This window comes from Phyllostomus hastatus, unplaced genomic scaffold (assembly GCF_019186645.2).
Source record: "Phyllostomus hastatus isolate PE091 unplaced genomic scaffold, TTU_PhHast_1.1 phas_contig_86, whole genome shotgun sequence".
Classification (NCBI taxonomy): Eukaryota; Metazoa; Chordata; class Mammalia; order Chiroptera; family Phyllostomidae; genus Phyllostomus; species Phyllostomus hastatus.
The window spans coordinates 80,678,058-80,698,758 of record NW_025333977.1 but is presented as its reverse complement, the minus strand read 5'-3'; the positions used below and the strand labels follow the sequence as shown (position 1 = coordinate 80,698,758).

At 43.5% G+C, this 20,701-nt stretch overlaps 1 protein-coding gene across 2 annotated transcripts in view; it reads left to right on the top strand.

Moving 5' to 3' along the window:
* Positions 1-1,551: 1,551 nt before the first annotated feature.
* CCDC80 (coiled-coil domain containing 80) overlaps positions 1,552-20,701 on the top strand; it is a 36,187-nt gene continuing 17,037 nt past the window's right edge. The window contains exons 1-3 of one of the 2 annotated variants that reach the window (XM_045851824.1): positions 1,552-1,735; positions 2,715-4,618; positions 11,622-11,778. In XM_045851824.1, coding sequence (XP_045707780.1) covers positions 2,726-4,618; positions 11,622-11,778 — 2,050 coding nt within the window. In that variant the 5' untranslated portion in view covers positions 1,552-1,735; positions 2,715-2,725. Of the gene's footprint in view, positions 2,301-2,714; positions 4,619-11,621; positions 11,779-20,701 lie in introns of both variants that reach the window. The other variant, XM_045851823.1, reaches the window with a different exon arrangement.

Sequence of the window (20,701 nt, the reverse complement as noted above, 5' to 3'; positions counted from 1 at the left end):
GGCAGTAGAACATATGTTTTGTAGACAGTTCTTGATCTGGGTTCAATTTCAACACTACTGTTTACCATTTGTGTAACAGTAGGCAATTTATTTAAACTTGCTAAGCCTCAGTTTGTCCATCCATAAAATGGGAATAATTCTACCTATCTCTTAGGGATGCTGTGAGGGCTAGATAAAAGAATATATGAAAGTGCCACGCCCAGAGCTCCTCATTAAAATGTTCAATAAATGGTAGTTGTTATCGGCAGGGAGAAGACAAAAGAGAAAGGAAAGGAAGAAGAAGAAAGATTTTGGAAGAGAAAGACTGGAACACATTGTGCTTTAAGAAAGGAAGTAACAGCTAGGACTGTCCAACTTAGCACAGGCATTTGACCAGCTTAAGAGGTGAAGCCCATGGAAGGGAAAATCTTCTCTGACTCTGGAGGACAGAGGGTCTCTGTCTGAAGCCCAGTGTTGTTACTGTAGTCACGAGTGTCTGTGAGGACTCCAGACAAGGGCCTTCCCTCTTGGCACCGCTGGGTCTCCAAGCTCTGGGCTGAGAGCCTTCCACTCAGTCCCCTACAGGTCTTCAATTCAGTGCCAGGAGCTTATGTGAAGGAAAGGCATATGGCCCATTGGAGATGGGCTGATCAAGGGGTAGTAACTAAGGACCGAGTTTTATTCAATCAGCATCACCATTAGCATGGTCTACTTTGCAAAGGGCCTTCTGAGAACCCTGGCTCCCCACTGTCTGCAGCAATTCATGCCAACCGAATTCTCTTGGAAAAGCTGGAAGAAATATCTGTATAACCTGAGGTACCTTTCCACCCACCTAAAAGCTGAATCCCCATGACAGACCCAGGATGTGGACCCAGAGAGCTGCCTCAGTCTCTTGCGTGGAACCTGATGTGGATGTTTCTAAGGATTGCCTAATGCCCTCAAGTTACCTGAAGCTTTTGAAGAGCAAAATACTGCACTACTCACACACACATGTCTCTAAGGAAGGTCGTAGCCCACCATCTCCGCTAGAACCCAGAACTGGAGATCATAGTGCCCCTCCCCTGATGTCACGGCTGACCACAGTCTCAGGGGAACAACAGCTATTCCCTGCATTTCTAACCTTTTGCCAGCTTCCTTCCATGCTACGGAGAGAACTAGGAACAAGAATACAGTAATTTGATCTTCAATTAGCATAAAATAAAAACAACCCAGTCATGTTTTCCATGGGCTTTTCCAACCTCCAACTAAGTGCATGAAGCAGGGAGAAAAAATAAAAATATATGCACAGAACTATAAATATATATACTGTCTGTGTGTGTACAGCCATGCACCCTGACCCAGATGATTATCAGTCTCTAGGAAAACCAAGCAGCCTGATTCAGAAATCTGAGAATTTTCCCTTTCCAGAGTGCAGTGTGAGTGCTCACAGGAAGGGAAAGGATCCTGATTACTCAGCATGGAAGGGGTTAAGTCCTCAGCCATCCTATTCTAAAGTGATTTATGATGATGGGTAGTGTTTCAAAACTTTCCCCCACCCAAAGAATGGCCCTCCCCACTCTCAACGTGCTGAAATGGGAAGGAGGCGGCGTTTTGCTGATCTGTTAAATCCTTAGTGAAGTTTCCTTGATTTCCAGTGGCTGCTGTTGTTTGAGTTTGGTTTGGATCAAAACTGAGGTTGTCCTGGCATTCCTGGGACTGAATCCAGGCAAGAGGAAGAAGAAAAAGAAGAAGAAGGAAAAGAGAAGAAAAAAACAAGGTGGGGAGAAATAAAGGGAGGAGAGAGGCGTAGGAAAAGAGAAAAAGCCTATTTTCAACATCACATTCCTGTGTTTTCCCTCAGCCTGGAAAACATATTAATCCCAGTGCTTTCACGCTCGGAAACAAAGGGACTAAGCCAGACTGTGGGGGAAAGGGTGATAAGAAGGACCCTGGAGCTCTGAAGAGAGAAAAAAGTGGGATTCAGAGAGAGCTGGGGCTCTGCTTCAGGGGGCGCCCTGTGTGCCGGCACAGGGATTGGCACACACAGACACAGGGCTGAGCAGAAACTACAGAAAAATGGAGATGCAAAGACTTAAAAGGACAGCTCCTGTCACCTCATCCTACTTGTCACGAAGGTAAAAAGACAGCCAAAGGAAAAAGAAGAAAGCAGCTGAGCCCTCAGGTCAGGACAGGCAACTTTGGTCGCTGAGCTGCAGCACACCCCAGCCTCGCAAAGGAGACAGAGGGTTGGGAGGAAAAGTGTTTCATCTAGGAAACTGCCCTGGGATCACACTTCAGGTCGCTTTTTAAGCCTTCTGCATTCCATCTCCATGAGCCACAATGTAAGTGTGTAATCCTTTCTGTCTTTGGTGTGTGTGTTTCTTTGTTGCTTGTTTGAAGAAATGAAATGGTAATGTCATAATTAATATGCTCAGTGTGCATTTTCTGTGGAGCATCAGAGATTCAGTTGAAAGGGTGCAAGCATGCTGAATAGGGCACTGAATTGGATTTCCTGCTTAATGTAACTGTCTCTGCTAAGCACTGACAAATTACAGGGGTTTGAAAGTAACAGGATCTCATCCTATTTTCCATTCCCTGACCTCCCTCCTTCTTCTTCTCTAACCACCCCTGCCCCCAGCCCTTGGCCAAAACGGAGAAAGAGAAAATGCCCAGCTCTGTTTGCAATTAAATAATTCTTTTTTTCTTTTCTCCCCTTCTCCTCCCCTTTCGTCTATTGACCTTGCTGCCTCCAAAAGTGGATTGCACAATGACATGGAGAATGGGACCCAGTTTCACCATGCTGTTAGCAATGTGGCTGGTGTGTGGATCAGAACCCCACCCCCAGGCCACGCATGGAGGGAGCCATGGAAGGCAGAAAGGGCCTCTGGTCTCCCCAGTCCACAGAAGGCCAGCTCGGTTGCTGAGGCATACGGGGAGGTCTCAGGGAATTGAGAGACCTGCTCTGGAAGAACGAAACCTTCAGCCTCTCCCAAGAAGGAGCAGTGTGCCTGTGTTGAGAATAGCTCCAGAAAAGGCCCCTCGGGTCCAACTGGGCATCAATGCGGCCCTGGTGAAACCTGAGCGGAGACCAGCAGCTCGGAGTTCTCCCCGTGAGATGGTCCGAGATGAGGGGTCCTCAGCTCGGTCAAGAATGCTGCGCTTCCCCTCTGGGTCCAGCTCTCCCAACATCCTTGCCAGCTTTGCAGGGAAGAACCGCGTGTGGGTCATCTCGGCGCCTCACGCCTCGGAAGGCTACTACCGCCTGATGATGAGCCTGCTGAAGGACGATGTGTACTGTGAGCTGGCGGAAAGGCACATCCAGCAGATAGTGCTGTTCCACCAGGCCGGCGAGGAAGGGGGCAAGGTGCGCAGGATCACCAGCGAGGGCCAGGTCCTGGAGCAGTCCCTGGACCCCAGCCTCATCCCAAAGCTGATGAGCTTCTTGAAGCTGGAGAAGGGGAAGTTCGGCATGGTGCTATTGAAGAAGACGCTGCAGGTGGAAGAGCGCTACCCTTACCCGGTCAGGCTGGAGGCCATGTACGACATCATCGACCAGGGTCCCATCCGCAGGATAGAGAAGATCAGGCAGAAGGGCTTTGTTCAAAAGTGTAAGGCCTCTGGGGTGGAGGGCCAGGTGGTGGAGGAGGGGAGCAATGGCGGAGGCGCAGCGAGGCCAGGCCTGAGCAGTGAGAAGAGGAACGAAGACCTCAGGAGAGCACAAGTCCCACCCACCAGAGAGAGTCGCGCGAAGGTGTTGAGAAAACCGGCCACCACGACAGCGGCACCTCCACCACCTCCTCCCACCCCGAGGGTCACCACCCTGGCCCCGGCTCCAGCCACAACAGTGACTCGGGCCACCTCGCGTGTGCCAACTGCAGCTGCCAGACCTACAACCACCACGGCCTTTCCGACCACCCAGAGGCCCTGGACCCTCCGGGTGCACCCCTCCTCAGATGCCCACAGGCCCCCAGCAACCGCCGAGGTGACTACTGCGAGGAGTGCCGCAGCCCCAGAGAATCTCTACCCTGCACCCAGGAAGGAGCAGCCGAGGGAGAGGCCACAGACCACCAAGAGGCCCAGCAAGGCCACCAGCTTCGAGAGCTTCACGGTGGCCGCTCCCACCCCCGCCCTAGAGCACAGCAGCAGGGCTGTGCCCGGCCGTCTCCGGGACAACCGCACAGACCGGCGGGAGCACGGCCACCGGGACCCCAACGTGGTGCCGGGTCCTCACAAGGCAGCCAAGGGGAAGCTGCCCAAAAAGAAAGCCCAAGACAAAATCCTCAGCAATGAGTATGAGGATAAGTATGACCCCAGCCGACCTACCGCCTCTCAGCTGGAGGAGGAGTTGCAGGTGGGGAACCTTCCTCCCCAAAAGGCGAAGGAGTCTAAAAAGCATGAAAAGCTTGAGAAACCTGAGAAGGAGAAGAAAAAAAAGGTGAAGAATGAGAAAGCAGAGAAGTTACTCAAAAGTGAAAAGCAAGCGAAGAAGGACAAGGCCGAGAAAAAGAACAGGCCAGAGAAGGAGAAGAGCAAGAAGAAAAAGGCAGGGAAAGCCGAGCAGGATGGCTACCTGAAACCCACCGCAAAGTACTTCACTCAGAGCCCCAAGAAGCTGGTGACTGACCTGCTGGGCTCCTTTGAAGGCAAACGAAGGCTCCTTGTAAGTAATCTTCTCCTTGGCATTGCTCTGTGGACCGAGGCAGGGAGAGTTCACGTTTAGTTTGTGGGTTTTCTAAAATCACAGTGCTGGGTGGCAGACTGCAGCTGAACCTGCGCCAGGTCGAGAAGACCAGGAGGTGTGTCAGGGAAGGGCGGCCCGGCCAGCAGCCCCTGTCGGGTTAGGTGCTCTCTGCATCTTTTCTCGCACAAACTCAGAGTCCTTGGCCAGCGGACCTTAGATGTGAACCCTGGGAAGCACCTGTAGTCAGTCAGCTTCCTCCACACCCAGCAGCACCCACCCCCCACCTTTACTTCTCTCTTCCAAGGGATAGTTCTGGACACAGCTCCTTTTTACTAAGTTCAAAGAATAAAAAAAGAACAAAGTTCCTAAAATGCTATGCGTTGACTCTGGTCACAACTTAAAAAAAGGGTCTCTCTCTTCATCAGCTTAGAAAGTAGAAGTGTATGTATGGGGAAGTAACAAGGTTTCTCCTCTTTCCCCTGATTAAGTCTATACCAACAACTGGAAAATGCAAAGGCGAAAGTGAGGCAGCCTGGGTGGAGAGCAGGTGTAAGGGCGAGTGGGGAGAGGCCCTTTGCGGTGTGACCCTCATGAGTGTTTCTACACCAGCGGGCTGAAATCTTTATCCCTTGAATTCTGCCTCTTCTATCCCTGCCCAACTAGTAAAAAGCCAAAAGGATGGAGTGTGGGGAACTGGATGAATTGTTCTAATTTCCAGCACTCTAGAGACACATCTGAACTTGGAATCCAGATGTCAGTTTCCCCGAGATTCTATAAAATAAGTGTGAGTGTGTGTGTGTGAGTGAGTGTGATAAAGGAGACAAGCAGTCCTTACTTATGCTTCGCCTCAGTTTCTGAGTGCCCCTAGAATTGAGCGAGTCACTGGTACATCTCAGTAGCCATCTCTTTGGCCATTACTTACCAGCATCCAATGAATAATAACAGTTCTAGGCAAACCCCAGGGAAAAGGCTTTGGACAGGAACAGGCCCCGTCCTAAACATAAGGGCAGTTTTCATAAGCAATGTCTCCTCTCCAAGTCTCTTCACCCACTCTTTTCGTGCCCTTCTGAAAGCTTTGCCCCTAGCTTCTTAATGCTATCATTTTATCCCAGGCTGTCAAAGAGGAAACAAGTATGATACAATTACTTCAGAGAGAAAACTCAGTAAATTAATGTTGGGTAACATGAGTCAGGATTGATTCTCTCAGACAGCCAGCTGGGAGGGAGCCCTCTCCTGGCACTGAAGGTCATCTGTCCTCCTGAAGACACAGGTGACTCCATGCCCTGCATTTTCCTCACCAAAAGTGGTAGACACTCTTCTCTCAGGGCATGTCTCAGAGGGTGTTTTAGCTTTTTTCCAGTCTGGCCTAAGTTTGGGTTAATAATCTGATCCAGAGAGACTCTGGTGTCCATTTATCTGTAGTGGTGTCAAAAAGTTTAGATGTGCATTTGAAATGTTACTCAGAACAGAGTCCCGTGTGGTATTTATCATGGGTGGGGCACGTCCCCATATTCTCTTAGCTGTGCCATCAATAGTGTATTTACGTGTTAGAACAAAACCTAAGTTTGATTGATTCTACAGGTTGTTTGTGTGTGTGTGTTTGTTTTATTTTTGTGTGTGTTGTTATTTGTTTTCATCAGAGCCCAAAAGTAACTATACAAACTCAAGTTAGTAGAAGATAGGCTGTCACAATAGTTTAACAGTTACTCAGTTATTCCCAGAGTACATAAGTTTAAGTGGTAATGTTCCACTAAGAACCAAAAAAAATTTAGAGTAGAACTCTACCTGGTACTTGAATGTTTGCTAGAGAACCCATGGGGGAAAATTGCTCTCTGGGCTGTGGAAAAGCATCAGCAGGGTGCTGTGTTGCCTGCCTCCTAAGCACCTGGGACTTTATCCAGCCTGCTAAGACACATCACCCAACCCTGGCCATTTAGCCAACAGGGCAGGTGAAGTGTTCTTCATGGTCAGGTTTTAACCAGGGAAAATAATCATGGGTGAACTGTCAGGATTGTAATGGTGCACCTATTGGCAAATGCTTCCATTACTGCTAGTCTGTGAGTCAAAAGAAAGGGGTTTTCATACATAGCCCTGACATTAGTCATGCCTTTTATTTCTCTCCCTTTCTCTCCACTCCCTTAGTCAGAGGTTTGAAAGCCCAGCTGGGTCTTTCCTGCTTTTAACAGTATCCCTGATCATAAATTTCTGGCAAATGAAACTCAAATGACAGCTTCTGCTGATGTCATGTGAGGCAAAACAGAAACCAGCTGGGACTGCTCATGGCAATGTTGCTCTTGGTGGCTGGCGAGAGAGCCGGGCTTTTTACTACAAAGAAAGCCCCAACAAGAGGCATTTCAGTCTTTTGATCCCACGGGTGCCCTGGGTTGCACACGTGGCATGGCCGCGGATCATGTCAGAAACGTGTTTTCTGAAGAACTGATGACATCTAAAATAAGAATGGATTACAAAAGACAAGATAAAATAAACATGGTACAATATCAAAAGATGGAGAGAAAAAAACTGTTTGACCAGACAGAGGGGAGGGAGGCTTGTGTTTCTGGGTGAAAGAACTAGCTGGTTCCACTTATCATCTTTTCCACTCATTTTTCCCATTGAACATGGCCAATGTTATTCAGGAAGCTCGGTGATTCGATTAATATTCATTAAGGCTTAGCACTCTGCAAGCTGCTCAAGTAAGGCTGACACTGCACACTTCTCCCTGGCCTCAGCCTAAGCTAGTATGCTCAGACTCGAAGGAGGTTCACATTCCAAGAAACTGTGCAGGCCTCTGAGCTTATCTTTCCAGCTTTCCAGTAACCTGGTGCCCTGTTACAATTTATAGTAAACCTCCAGTACTTGGCATTTATTAATATCATCCTTCAGATGTGAAAACATCTATCACATAACCTCTACTTAGCCAATGACTTAGAGAAACCTGGGCAGCAGTGATATAGACTGTGGCTGAGTGGGCAGAACCCTAGAAGCCTTCAGAGGAGCTGCAGGGGGAGCCAGGCGCCCTGTTCTTAGGCCCAAGGTCACTCCTTCACACCCCCTGCCCCTCAGTCTGTCAAAGCAAAGGAGCAGATCCTGCCAGGGGCTTTTTGAGACCTTGTGGTTTCATTTTCATGACAATGTCATGAAGATCTCCATTTTACAGGCAGAAGTTTCCCAAGGTGTGTAGTTAATATATGGCAAGGTCAGAATTAGAACTCAGGTCATTTGATTTAAAGTGCATGCTCAAGCCGCTCCCCCATTCTGCATTCCTGAATATGAGGCATATGCCACGAAGTGGAGGGGAAACTGAGAAGTTTTCCTGTTCGTTAATCAACACAGACATTTAAGCATTCGTTTTGAACCTTGAATTGCTCTGATCAATGGTAAGACATATCCGTTGTCAACATTTGGTGCTGAGCACTGATGCAGAGTTTCTGCCTTGAATACCAGGCTGGTTCTCTGCACCTCTACTCTTTCCTGGCAGTTGCTCAAGAACAATAGACTGAATCCTAGTTACCCCAATCCCTCAGGCTGCCTGCTGTCGGTTTAGGGGTGACAGAGGTGGGAATACAGATAAGCTGTTCATCACTTAAACATTGGACTATGTGGAGTACAGCTGACAAGCCATCATTTTGTGCCCTGAGAATCTACCTATTTGTTGATTTACAAGTGCTGAATTGTGGAGATTCAAGTTCAAGTTTAAGCTTTCTTTGGAGACTGAATCTCCTATAATTCAAGTGGGTTAATATTTTAAACCTTACTTTAGTAATCTGGTTGTTAGGGCAACAATCTACTTATTTGATTTAATTTTAGAAAAGGATATAAAGCTCTGATTTACTAAGGCAAACCTCTAGCTTAAATGTTATTTTTCAGAATCCTATAAAAACCTAGTGTTTTGAACCTCACACAGTTTGTAGAATAATCTGAGGTTTAAAACGCTTTCCCCACAGTATCACCCAGTCCTGTTTGCTCCCTTTATCAATGCCAACTGGCTTAATTATACTCCGAGGCTTCTTGTGCCAACACACTGTTGGGACAGAAACATAAAAAAAAAGCACAACACAGCTCTGAGTTCATGAGAGTGCCCTGCTTTATCGCCACCAAACTGGAAAGAGGCCAAGGACTGGACCATAATGTTTACTGAGAAGTTCTAGGTGCTCTCTTTAGGAAGAAAGGATTGGAAATGGGACAGAGATGTCAACACACAGGGAAAGAATCCTTGAAATATATTCAGATGATCAGGCTCCTCCACCTTTTTACTTTCCCTGATATGAACTTGAGGAACAGATTGAACCAGCCAGTCTGTGGGCTGCAGCTGGACAGTCATAGGCAGAGGTGACCATTGTGTTTCTGAGTGGCTCCCCTCTCCTGGCTGGAGCGGTCCATGTAACCTGAGGAATGGGGGCCAGAGTTTGCTCTCCAGCCATGGATATAGCAGGGACTGGGGCTTCCATGCCTTGAAAAACTTACACTTTAGTAGGGGAATATAAAATATAATAGTAAATCAAGGAAACATATTCCAAGTGAACAGTGCAGACTGTAAGTAATTATAAGGAAGAAGCAATCACTGAGGGCTAGAAAAGACTTTAGGGAGGACCCTGCATTTGAAGAATGACCAAGCATCAGATAAGTTGGAGGGGACAGGAGGGCTTTCTGGGTGGGAGGGTCACACAGGCCAAGGCAGAGGAAGGAATGTGGGTGAACTACACAGTGGCGACATACATGCATTATACTCAAGGGCACAGCCTTACACACGTATCTTATTTATTTTTGCTCAGTTCTCACTACTTTTGAGGTTGGTGGGGAAGTTGTTCCATTGTGAAGATGAGAAAACTAAGGTTCATACGATTAAAGGGCCCTGTTAAGGCTACAAGGAAGCCAGGGGTTGAATAAGGATTAAAATGCAGGCCCTTCAACTTTAACTATAATCACCCCTTCTCTGTGCCACTCTGCCAAGATTTCTTTTATTTCATAATTTAGGATGGTCTAGCTGTTGGGTAAAGAGGGCACAGAAGGGGGAATAGGAGGAAAGGTTAGCAAGAGAGAGCCTGGGGCCAGATCACTGAGTGACAGAGCTGGGAAAGGAGTCTGCCAGATGAGTGTCACCTCATGGGGGGTAAGGCACCCTTGGGCAAAAGTCCTGAGGTGCACATAAACACTAGAACTCTTTATTTATTTTAGTGTGATTTCTACTGGGTATCCAGTGGCCTAAGACCACTGTGTTCAGAGATGCCTGGGAGAAACTTCCAGACAGGGGAGGATGAGGTTCTCTATGATTATATATTATCTGAAATTCTCAATTATGTACATGGGGGAGAAGGAGACCAGAGGGAGTTTTGAGGACTCTTGAAATCTTGTCATATCATGGTCTGTCCGTGGACTTTATAGGTCTATGGCAAAGTAGGAGGTGAATAAGATGGAGCCTGTGTGTTGACCTGAAGTTACAGATGCAGGTATTATCAGTCAGTCGCTTCCGGAGGGCTGTGCCCTAGAGACTCCTCTCAGTATGGGCTTATCCTCCACTTAGAAGAGGGTGTCCAAATCATTACCAGTAAATCTTACCTTAGTTTTTGACTATTTTGCATCCTCACTGAAGCATTCATTTTATTTATTTCAAAATATTATGTTTGTTAGCAAATAGCCAGAGAGAAAAACATAAAACATACCAACTGAAAAGAAAACTCCAAGATTTGGGCTACGATAAACTCCTAAAGAAATATTTTCAGATGTAATACAGCTAATTAAAAACTAATAAACAAGTGAAAAAATACCATTTTTATTTCTTTTTGTAGCCACCTTGAATCTTTTTTATTTATTTATTTTTAATTGTATTTTTTTGCATTACCATCTTAATTTTTTAAGGCTAAATATGAGTCAATGAACAAATTAGAGAAAATTTTATTATTTTTCCTTTTGGGAAATTACATTTCTAAAACAAGCAGTTTCTACCCATCATGCCCATCTGAACAGGCATTTAAACATGAAACTAAAAGTAAGCGAAATCATGTCTACTTAAGAAATAACAATCTGAAAAACATATATAACTTTATCCCAGAAAGCATTTGCTAATGTTCCACTCAAAAGTTGCTGAACACATCTTGATTTCCATGAGGGGTAGCATTTTTGTCAACTATAGAGAATTATCAGAAGGAAAAACTTTCAGGAAGCAATAAACACATCTCTGACAGAGAAAAATAAAAAGCAGGGCCAGGCTGGGATCAGATATTAACCGTTTTGAGAAAGAATTTGAAAGAGGTTACAACACGGCAACTTCTTTTCTGAGAAACGCCACATGACAAACTTCAGAATTATTTCATAAGCTTAGATTTATTTTATAAAGTAGAGCAGTGGTTGATAAATTTGAATGTAGTCCAATGGGAGAACATGGATAGAAGCTGGCCTCTGAACCCAATGATGAGTCAGCAAAGGATGAACAGTGTTCACTGCAGACATCAGCCATGGAATATTCCAGAGTGCCCAAGACCGGGCTACGAAACTCTCTCAACCCTGTGAGACATGAAATGATAGTAGTAACCACCCAATTTACGAACGTCAGGGCAGCCAATTAGGATGATGAAGATTAAACTGAGGGAAGGGAGGGAGCACTGCCTGAACAGTTTTTACCTGCCAAGTATTTGTGCAGCACACAACGGCCTTGCAAAGTAGGTGCTGCCATGCAGAGGTCACAGCTGAGGAAACCTAGACACATGGAGGAGACTAGTCAGAAAGGTAAATAGTGGAAATGACTAGAAAACTCTAAGCTGTCTGCAGCCATTTAAAAATAAGTCTCTTCCAAACAGTCTTTGGCCTTAATTATGATAACCGTCCAACAAACTAGTCTAGTTTAGTTTAGCTCAGCTTAACTTAGTTTAGTTAATGTTGGTGTCAGTCACTTCCAGCCCTCTATTCCAAATCACCCCTTTGGGTTTTACCTCAGTGTAAAGCTGTCACTGTGAATTAATATGTGCTTGCCTTCACCCACCTCCAGCTGATCACCGCCCCTAAGGTCGAGAACAACATGTATGTGCAGCAGCGAGACGAATATCTGGAGAGTTTCTGCAAGATGGCCACGAGGAAAATCTCCGTGATCACCATCTTTGGCCCTGTCAACAACAGCACCATGAAAATCGACCACTTCCAGCTAGGTTCTCTTAACCATTTTAATTACATTGTTGTTCTTCTCATAGCTAAGGTGGGACATATCTTATGGGGAAGGCCAGTGGGGAATCATGGGGAAAGTTCTGATGTCCAGAGGTCTCTTTCCTTGTGGCGCTCAAGGTCAGTTTGCCTAACATTATATTTCCATAACCATTCCAGATGGTTCTGGTTTAAGCTTTTGGCACTTTAAAATGAAAAATATGTAAGCACTCTGTGGTCTGAAAATCAGTAAAGTGGAGAAAAAAGAGAGAAGTAGTATGGTGGGGAGAAAACCAGATAGGTATTCAGACACTTTCTTCTGGATTTCGAGTCTTCTTGCCTCTGAGCGACATCATCTGACCTTCTTGCAGCCTTTAGGCTACAGGTGACTCACTGACAGATGGGGACTTGCCAGACCCTTGGAAGTACTTGACTCTGGTAAAGCTGGGGAGGGAATTAACCAGGGCTGAAAGAAGCTGTTAAGATAAATGAAAAGTCACTGAAAATATGGACTGAACTATGCCCAAGTCCTTTTGGAGAGCAGAAGAATTTGGCTGAATGTAGAGGTTTCACAATTTTTCATATTAATGATGCGTGTGAGACTCTTGAGACGTGCAGCTCAGCGCTGGGCCGCTGAGATTGAGCTCATTGCAGTTCTCCTGGGAACATTGCAGAACTGAGTGTAAGTAGTTAAGCTTCATATTCAGGAGCCCCAAATCTGCGCTGCCCATTTCTTTTATAATTATTACATCTCTAGGGCTTTAATTTTTATTGAAGAAAACCCTTTTTTCTTACATGCATTCTCTACTTTTTTATTCTCATTTAACTGTAGTGAAAATCCTTCACATTTTACCATTTGCATATTCTGTACACTTTTCATTAAATATATCTGAAAACATCTGAAAGCATACACCATTAAAACATATTTTCCCCATTAGTTAACATTTAACTTCAATATATATAATGCATTATCTCACAGATTTTTCTGTCATGTGATCTTGGTATAATTGAACACATAGTTGTAGTTATGTCATGATAATGACATAATTTGATTTTTAATATGGTCTTACTTTCTAAATTATACTTTTTGTTGTGATAAAAACACAATATGAGACCTACTTCCTAATTTTTAAGTACATAGTATAGTATTGCTGATCTTAGGCACATACTGTAGGTCTCTAGAATTTATTCAGGTATGACGTTTCAGTTATGTATGCATTCTCTTCTATTAGCCCAACTTCCCAAAGGATAATAAGTAGCATCTTTTCCAAAGTCCTACTTTAAATCACGGCAGATCTGTGACTTATCTGTGGATGTGCTGTGTGTGTGTTTGGAAGGGGAAACAACAACAACAAAATGTCCATTCCTTAACCAAACAGCAATAATGGTACGAACAGGACACAAAAGAAGTTCTGAAGTCAAACCACTTCAAAAACACAGTCACAACTTCTTTGTTGAGTGACCTCAGCCAAGCAACTTCCTAAGTTTCAGCTTAGAACATAGTTATATGTGTTTCCGGGTTATGGAGAGGATATAGTAAGATAACATATGTAAATGCCTGGTACATAGTGAGCACCATTACTGTGGTCATCATCACCACCACTTGTTCTGGTAGGTTTCTGCAGATCGGTGAGCTGTCACAGGGATTGGAGCACCTATAATTGAAAAATACCTGTAACTCTTTCTGCTAATTACAGAATGTTGATAGTGAACCCTCAAACTGCTCTTCAAACATTATTAGTCCTGGTGATAATACGAGAAAGCCACATGTTCTGTGGTTACTGGGATTCAACCATTTGCTTCCTGGATTTTCACATAGTAGCAGGAGCCAGTGAGCTCAGTTATAATCCAGATGTCTAGAGAGGAAGTAGGTGTTCAGTCCAGTGCAGAAATGGGTTCTGGCTGGCAGTGAAAACTCTCCATCGCCAGGTGTTCCCAGTGTCAAATGTATTAACTACCAATTCTCACACACAAGAAATTCTCATTCCTATGTCAGGGATGTTTGGAAACATCATTATATCCCCCACCTCAACCTCTATGTGGTTCTGTTATAAGCATTTGGAGCTACCTTGGCAAAGTTTTAGCATTAATTCTGCTGTTTTCTAGACATCTGGATTGAATATGAATTGTAGAGGAGCTGGTGTTTTCTTTTTTGCCCTATTAGAAATTGGGTATTGTGATTTGGGTGTTTGCCTCTCACTGAATGGCGGCTTGGACGTGGTTTGCGGTGCCTTTTATCTCGTTCCTCATCTAATTTTTGGAAGGCCTTTCTGTCCTTGTGTCATGTCCCAGGTTACCCTTATGGGAAAGGCTGTGCAGTATTTTCGACCAAGACTGGGAGTCAGCCATGGGAAAATGGGAACTGGCGTGCTCCATGGTCTCAGTAAACCAAACTCCAGCCTTGACCGATTTGCAGCTGGAAATCTATCAGACGGCCTTGCTTTCCTTGAAAATAAATCAAGCACTCTGTACTCTTCCAGATTTCTACTGGGCCTTAAAAGTAGAGGCCCACATACAATTACAATTACAATTACAATTACAATTACAATTACAATTACAATTACAATTACAATTACAATTACAGTGTGAGCTATGCTCCTACATGCTCCATCTTGTTAAATGTGTGTGAACTATAGAAAATAAACCTATAAATACCAGGAAACTTACCTGAAGATTTGAGGCATTAGCTTAATAAAAGTTATTCAGGCTTGAGCAAATTCTAGTGCAAAATAAGCCCATCTGTTTTTGCCAGCCCAGAGTGTATCGTATGGGAAGGGTTAGAGTGACTAACACATAGAAGCATTCTTAATTGCGAGTAGTATTTAAAATGACGATCTAGGATAGGGATATTGGTGTATATGTCAAGGAGATGGATTATAGACAAAGTCTGTCAGATAGGAGGAAGTTACTGGTTAAAGGTACTTTATTGCAGAATAAAGAGAATGAGGGGGAAATGCAGCAAAGATGTTTCTTAGCAAAATAGAAGAGTTTGAAGATAATTGATAAAAAGGGAGGAAGAAAAGTTGATGGAGGTAGAATGTGGCCAGCAGGAGGGAAAGTGTTAATTCCTTATTCATGAGTATGGAATTCATAGGTGAATTTCTAAAAAAAACTTTTTGTAAGTGAGTATGATAGAATATATTTTAGCATAAAATACTCTGTCTTTGATCCTGTTATGAAGAAAATTATTTTGAAGAAAAGACAAGCTTCACACCCATTAGGATTGATGAAAATGCAGAAATGCTGCTTTCCCTCCGGAGCACCTGAAAAATTAACCTTTGCCCCACTCCTTTGTTCATCACCAGTGACGCTGTCTGGCAGCTGCCTTCCCTAGACCCTGCCACTCTGTGCTGGGAGGCCAGGCTGGGTGAGTGATCCGATTTCCAGCACTGGCTGCAGCATCCTTCTGTTTGGCTGCAGCATCCTGCAGCAAAGACTGTTTATTCAGTCTCTGATTATCAATCACTCTGCCCTAGAGGCTAGAGAGGCTATCCCCTAACTTGCTCAGCCATCCCATTCCACTGCCCTCAGCGGCCTCGGACATCAAGTGCATCAGTGTCAACAGCAGTCTCTGGCAACCAAGGAGTCTAAAGTGCCTAATAAGTCAAACGTTTGGAGTATTTGAGGAATGTGGTGGAGGAATAAGCTCTTCCAGTTGCAGTCATCAAAAAAGATATTATATATGTCAGAATTTTGAAAGGTTGGTGAATTTAATGGAGGTGCCTTGAAACTGAGTAGATTTTTTTGGTACGTGATGACTCATCAAGGTGCTTTTTGTTTTTACTTATTTTCTTTTAAATACATTTTTTGGATTCCAAAGTCAGAGCTGCATAAAAAGGTTTACACAGACAAGTCTTACACCCATTTCTGGCCCCTTTGCCCTATTTCTCTCTGCCCCCATGTGTATCTTTATGATTTCTTGTTTGTTCATTTAGTGCTTTTTTGTGCAGATACAAATAAATATGAATATTTATATTCCCCTTCTTTTTATATAAATACAGTATATTATATATGCTGTTTTGCACTTTGCTCTTTTCAATTAAATATATTTTGGATATCTTTTCATATGAGCTTATAGACATATTTCACGTTCTTTATTAAATCATTGTGAGACTGATTCTACCATCATTTATTTAACTAGCCCTCTTATTGATAAACACTTGGATTGTTTTCAGTACTTTGTTATAAACAACTTAACAGTTAATTACCTTATACGTTTGTCATTCTATGTGTAATGGTACATATTTACAGTAGATTTTGAGAAGTAGGATTGTTAGACCAAGTGGAAAGTCTATTTAGTTTTGGTAGATATCAATAGATTTCTCTTTATACAAGTTGTATCATTTTACACTCCCACCAGCAATGTACAAATTCTGTTTCTCCAAAGTTCTATGTAGAAAGTTTGATCAAAATTGTGAATGATTTTAGACAACGTGGTATGTGAAAAATGGTGTTGTAGTACAGTGTTGGGTCGTATTTCTCTTTTTATGAGTATTATTGAGTATCTTTTTATATGGTTAGGGAGCATTTATATTTTGTTTTCAGTGTCCTTTGCCCATTCTTCTGTTGGGCTGGTACTGTTTATAAATTAGAATAAAAACCCAGACTCCCAAGACTCCTCCTTACCCCAAGACACTGGCTCCGTTTGGGAATGAGGTCCAAGAATCTCTTTTCAAAAGTGTTGCTGAAGTGACTCTGATTTGTAGCTGGGTTTAGTCTAGAGCAAAAGGTTCAGGGTAGGACAGAAGGGAAGAGAGGACCAGATGTGTAGGTTGACTGTCATCTGATCAGTCTGGATTCAAGGATTATAATTTTAACCTGAACTCAAAGTGATTGTGATGAAGGCAGACAGTGGGCCATACTTTGAAAGAGTGCTAGAAGAGATAAGGAACTTGCAAAGCAATGGGAGAAACTCTGTAGTAGACCATTCTGTGTGGTGTGGGCCCAGCTCCCACTCGGAGATGCACAGGACCCATGCCCACAGATAGGTTCTCCTGTGGGGAATCGGGCCTGCAATGTGCCTAGGCCACTATGAATCTTGCTTTTTGCTAAAAACTCCCTCACCCTGAACTGAGGACATTTACTGCAAAGTAACTTCCTAAAATCCATGCTAAACCTTCCAAGGATGAGTGTAACCAGTTCAAACACTTTTGCCTTTTCATTTGCAAATATCCCTCTTCTGTGATGTGATTAGCTGCACCACCTCCTTTGTTTTCTGTAAAAGGTAACCACCTAAAGTGAGCCTGTGCATAGTAAATGAGGACCATCATGTAGTGGGCGGAGAAACCCAAAAAAAGGCCTGTTATGGCAGAGGTGGCAGCTTTTGTTCCCCTTGAGAGAAAAGCCATGCTGTCCCTTTTCCTCCACCTGACTCTGTAATTAGTGTGAATGTCTCATTTCATCCATATGGCATGGACACTGCGGGCCTGCGTCTGCATCAAAACTCAAGTGGTCCAGGGACATGGACCACAAAACTCAAGTGGTCCTTGGTAGCATGGCCTGGACTTAGGAATGAGGGGGTGGGATGAAGAAAAACCATAGATATGACAGAGAAGAAGCAATCACAGATGAAAGCTTCAAACATAATGCCTGAAACAATTGATGTTTACCAAGTTGTAACTGAAGCAGAATTTTAGTGTCACTGCTGTTTATGGTCAGACTTAGAAGAGCAAATCTGTGACGAAATTTACTACTGTCTGAATTTGACCACTGACTTTGGGAGTAGGAATTCTTAAAAGATGGAGAACCAGACAAACATCTCACAAGTAGGGCCAGTCCTTACTAACACTTGGCAGAGGTCACCCTGCCTGCTCTCCCTCCTCAGTAATCTTAGGTCTTGGGCAGGCTGTGTGGAATGACCTCAATCTACCAAGTAGACTTGAATCTGTGAATCATTTTAGCTGGGTCAGAACCAGATGGACAGTTTATAGGATGCTTCCAAAGAATGTTTGCTTCTAAGCCGTACAACCCTTGACAAAGACTATAGAGCTTGGAAAGACAAGAAGCTGCCCAACTTATGTTGCTTTCCTAGAGAACCTCGTGTTCACCCACCCCTGATTTAGACAGTGCAGAGGGTAACAGAGACCTGTGGCAGGAGCAGGCAGCTGGGGACAGGAGCTGGCCTTACAGGTACCTTCCTCAGCACTCAGCCAGAGGTGGACTTCATCTTGCCATGGAGTGGCCACTGTTCTCGTTGGATTCAGTGTCTATCAGTGCTTTTACTGTTTTTCTTTCTACTCAGCACTAGCATTCTTTTGGGATGTAGTTATTTCTGTAGGCTGGGAGTGCAAAATATGTTGTTTCCAATGTTCAGTCAAAACATTTCAGAAAAAAATTTAGTTGAAAGGAAAATCCAGAGCATGAAATTGATTTCTTGCCATATCCTTGTAGAACAAAGTTTGCCTTAAATCTTGGTTCTGGGTCCACTCTATTCTCGAGTGTGACATATGTTGGTAAAGTAGACAGAGTACTGGAAAGGAATAAGGTCATTTTATTTGAATCCCAACCCTTACTCTGTTATTAACTAACAATGTGAACTTGAGTAAGTGCTCCCTTCCTGGGGTTGGTGATGGGTTGGTTCCCTGGGAAACAGACTCTGAGACTTCAAGATTCCTCATTAACTGCAGAAAGTTAATGAGGAATGTCCCCAGGAACAATACCCATGAGGGATGAGGGGTACTAGGGGAAAGAAGGAGAATTTGAATTGCAGTGCAGTTGACCCCTCAGAGTTGTTCACTTTGAGGTAAGGAGAAGAGCATTTATGTCCACACCCCCACCCCAAACACACACACACTGCATCAACCATTGAATATGGGCTGTCTCCTAGTATGGGTATAAATTGGGGCAAGGCAGCTCTTCTTTAAGGAGCACAGGTTTCAGAGGGATTCAGCTATTCATATTCATAGCAGCCTTTATCTGACAGTAGGATCTGGACTGCACACCTCAGTAATGTGACAGAGTTGGGCCTGACAATGTCTGTATCAGTTGTCTAGTGCCACAATAAGGCTGTGTAATAAAGATCCACACCCATCAGTGGAATATAACATTAAATATTCACTTAGTTGCAAGTCTGTAGGGTTCAGCTGATCTGGGTTGGGCTTGGCTAGGCTTGCTCATGTATTTTCAGTCAGCTACAGTTTGGTTAGGTGGTTCTTCCAATCTTGGCTGGGCTTTCACACAGGTTAAGTGTCAGCTGGGTATCAGCTGATCTGAGATAGCCCTGGTTGGGATGAGACCAGAGTAACTTGAATTAATCTCCAGAAGTCTAGTGTGGGTATGTAATCATGGCAATAGTAGAAGCAAGAGCAAACCTAAGTGTGCAAGCTCATTTCTAGCCTGTATTTGTGTTACTTGTGCTAATAAAACAAGTCAAATGGATGAGCTCAGAACAAGTCAGGGCAGCTCAACCCATTCACCGTACCAGGTAGCTGCTGTTACTGGGCAGAGTATAGGTACAGGTGTGGACAATCGGGACCACTTTTTAAATCTACTATAATCTTCAACTTCCTTCTGTCTCAGCCATTCAATAGTTTTTGTGATTTTATCTGTTAGATAGATTCTAATAGTCTAATTTTAATTCTATTTAAGAACTTGAACTCTGTCCAAGCATACTTATCTTTGAATCCAGCACCCACAACAGAATCGGTGTAGAACATTGGAGATAAATATTTTGTTTAATGAAAAAAATCAATAATGAATGTATATTGGGAATTAAAAGTATTAATTCCTAGGTTCAAGATAAAATCTGGTTTTTAAAGTCTTAGAATCAGAACATTAACCATTAAGGACATTTTAATCAGTTTTTAAATGGTCTTATTCTTCTTCTCATTATTATTACTAATCACAAAGTAAAATATGTTAAAATTTAAATAATCTAGACATGCATAGAGTACACAACAAATGTTTCCACTGAACCTTTCACCACTCTCCAGAAGCAACTGCAAAAGCAGAAAGATCATTTTCTTTCCATCCTTCTAAGTTTTTCTGGCTGGGCTGATAGTCAAAGTGACTTAAGGTTGATTAACAGAAGAAAACCAACCATTAAATATGGGCTGTCCACACTTATTACTTATGCACATACAAGGGTTACATAAGAATATGGGACCCAGGGACAAAATGAGCAGGTGTGGTTTGAGATTTCAAAGTGCAGGAACGCAATTCACGTGAAGATGGTAAAGTAAAAATTTGATAAACAAACTTGTGTTGAGCCAACTTTAACAATGGGACACAGAGAACACTGACCAAACAGGCCTAACTAAGTTCCTCTTTTCTGTCATACCTAATCTATATTAAACTATAGTTATCTATGATGATAGCTCCCTTCCTGGAGCAGGTACAATGTCTAAATTTTTAAAATATTTTATTGTTTATGCTATTACAGTGGTCCCAATTCTCCCCCTTTGTCCCCCTCCACCCAGCCCACCCCCCTCTTCCATTAACAGTCCCCTTACCATTGTCCATGTCCATGGGTTGTTCATATATGTACTTTGAATAATTACTTCACTTTCTATCAATCAGTTCCCACCTCCCCCATCCCCTCTTAACACTTGTCAGTCTATGTCTCTGGTTCTATTTTGCTCATTAGTTTATTTTATTCATTAGATTCCCCTTATCAGTGAGATCATATGGTATTTGTCTTTTACCAACTGGCTTATTTCACTTGGCATCATAGACTCTAGTTCCACTCATGCTGTCACAAAATCTTGGCTATTGTAAATGGTGCTGCTATCAACACAGGGGTGCATAAATTCTTTTGAATTGGTATTTTGGGGTTCTTAGGGTATATTCCCAGCAGTGGAATCACTGGGTCAAAAGGCAGTTTCATTTTTAATTTTTTGAAGAAATCTATACTGTTTTCCACAGTGGCTGCACCAGTCTGCATTCCCATGAACAGTGCAGTAGAATTCCCTTTTCTCCACATCCTTGCCAGCA